General features: G+C 38.5%; 1 protein-coding gene across 1 annotated transcript in view; it reads right to left on the bottom strand.

Annotated features, from left to right (window-relative positions):
- Window positions 1-439: 439 nt before the first annotated feature.
- Window positions 440-2,266, bottom strand: part of LOC106937865 (5'-nucleotidase domain-containing protein 1-like) — a 26,552-nt gene continuing 24,725 nt past the window's right edge. The window contains exon 3 of the mRNA XM_015019593.1: window positions 440-1,314. Within this exon, the coding sequence (XP_014875079.1) occupies window positions 1,202-1,314 (113 nt within the window). The 3' untranslated portion in view covers window positions 440-1,201. The remainder of the gene's footprint in view (window positions 1,315-2,266) is intronic.

Raw genomic sequence — 2,266 nt, 5'->3', positions numbered from 1 at the left:
AAATTTAGTCAGATTTCAGTGGATTTAGGTGAGTTTTGATGCTTTGTAGTTTGATATTGTCCACAGAAAAAAAATTTGCATGGCTGCCGCACATTTTCACCCCAGCCAAAAAGTGTGGGTATATTTATGCTAACTTTGATGCAAAGTTAGTCTTTATACATGCCGACTTGTGCGTAAAATATGACGTTGCACATTTTTTGTGCGAACGCACGCTTTATGCATGAGGCCCCTGGTGTTTAGAATCTGGGTTCAGAGAACCAACAAAATGAAACGATTAATAGAATTTATAGATCGTAGTTCCTTTGGATGTGTGGGCACCATGACCAACTATATAGTTCAAGCTTAATGACAAGCTATGTTAATCATTTCCAAAACGTACTCCATGTGGTTAAAATAAATCTCAATAATTCTTAACAGCAACCAAAATACTTATGCAGACTTGAGTGTTCCTAGTGTTTTATGGCAAGACTTAATGCAAATGGACATAATAACCATTCAAAGGTCGGTTAAAGCATGTTTTAGTGCACACATGAATAAAGTACACATGGTCCACCCAAAAAGCACATCACCCTTAAAATAATATTGACACATTCAGTATAGTCTTCTGTCTTTCAATATAACCATGAAGAGGCCTACATGTACACCTAACACAAAAAAAGGAAAGCATTGTGCCCATTGTGTGGCAACAGTAACATCCACAGAGCAAGTTTTTACCTCATCTTAAGGTTACTAAAATATAAACCAACATTAAAAAGACAATTTCACAAAAACAGCATTGTACACAATGAATGATGTGAAGGTATGAGTCCTCCGGTTTAGCAACTTGTTATTGAGGTAATCAGTTCACAGTAAGAGAGACGAGCAGAAGTTTACCTTATTTTAGAGCAGTTGGGAAGGATCACCCGTTTAAAACAAGACAGGAATACACACACAGACACAATGTTTTCTTGTATGTTCACAGATTTGGGACACTGAACCACAAAACAACTTTCGAATGTAGGTGTCATTACAGAGTTACTGTGGCTTACATTCACATGGTTTGTCTGAATGGGTGATGAATGCACGCACCCTGCAATATCAGGGAAACAACAAGCAAAAAAAAAAAAAAACAGAGGCACATTCCCCTTCTGAGGCAGAGGGGTTAAGGAGGACTTCTTTTTCTTTTCCTTATTATTCTGTTTTCTACCACAACATCCCTTTTTTATGACAGATTCTCACACCTCTTCAAAACAGAATCTGGAGGCTTCGGGTAGTAGCCGATAGTGCAGGGCTTATCCGGGGAAAACCTGGGAAACTTGTAATCCAGAGGAAGATCTAGACAGAAGAAAAACATGGTGACTGAGTGGCTGGCTTGCTCTGGATTAATAGATTAATATTTGGTTATTGATTTACGGTTCAAGATTTGATAGTAAATCGTGCACATGCAGTAAATGTTCAGTCCAGCATAGATAGGACTTAATTGTATCTCTCAGTTGTAAAGAGACACCACAAACTGAAATATGTCCTGGGTGAATTTTCATAGAGATTGAGTTAATAAGGTAGTATCAGTAAACATCGCTGAAATATTTGCAGACTGATGGTGCCAAGCTCATGGTGGAGGCTGCTTTCTTTTATTGAAGACTCATTCTGCAGCACTGTGTTGGAATTTGGAACCAATTTTATCTGCGGCTTCACATCTGCATCTGGTTCAGTTACTGCTTTGATTTGTGTGAACATTTCTGTGTTGGAACCGAATGATGGGAATGTTTAATGTGGCTGTGTGAGGTTTTTATTTCAACCACTGAATCTTTAACATCAAACTGTGATTTCCACACACAACACTACGAGTTCTCATGTTGCGTCTTCATACCATATGCACAGATTACAAGAAGTAGCATGTATCTGTTTATCCTGTTCTAGTGGAAGAAAATCAAAGGTAATCTCACAATTTTCTTGAATACTGACACAAGTCCTGTTTTTAAGTGAAAAGGAACCAAATCAATCACATTTAACATGAAAAGAGAAAGAAAAGAAAGCTTTTTAGATTAAAAAAAAATGAATAAACATGAAGCATCTATTACTTTATTTTCTACACACAGGCCACAGCTGCTATCTGCAAGTCAGTAAGCTGATTTCTGCACCATCACCTAACAGGAACATTTTGTGTTAGTTTTTCCAAGTATAATTTGTGGTTTCTTTGATGGCCTACAGCAGAGGTTCCCAAACTGTGGGGCGCACCCCCAAGAGGGGGCGCCGTGCCATTGCAGGGGGGGACGCTGGAAGCTGT

This window comes from Poecilia latipinna, unplaced genomic scaffold, assembly GCF_001443285.1.
Source record: "Poecilia latipinna isolate Pla-1442-1.1 unplaced genomic scaffold, P_latipinna-1.0 Scaffold2453, whole genome shotgun sequence".
In the NCBI taxonomy this organism is placed as follows: Eukaryota; Metazoa; Chordata; class Actinopteri; order Cyprinodontiformes; family Poeciliidae; genus Poecilia; species Poecilia latipinna.
Note: the sequence above shows the minus strand (reverse complement) of the source record. Positions and strands in the feature narration are given on the sequence as shown.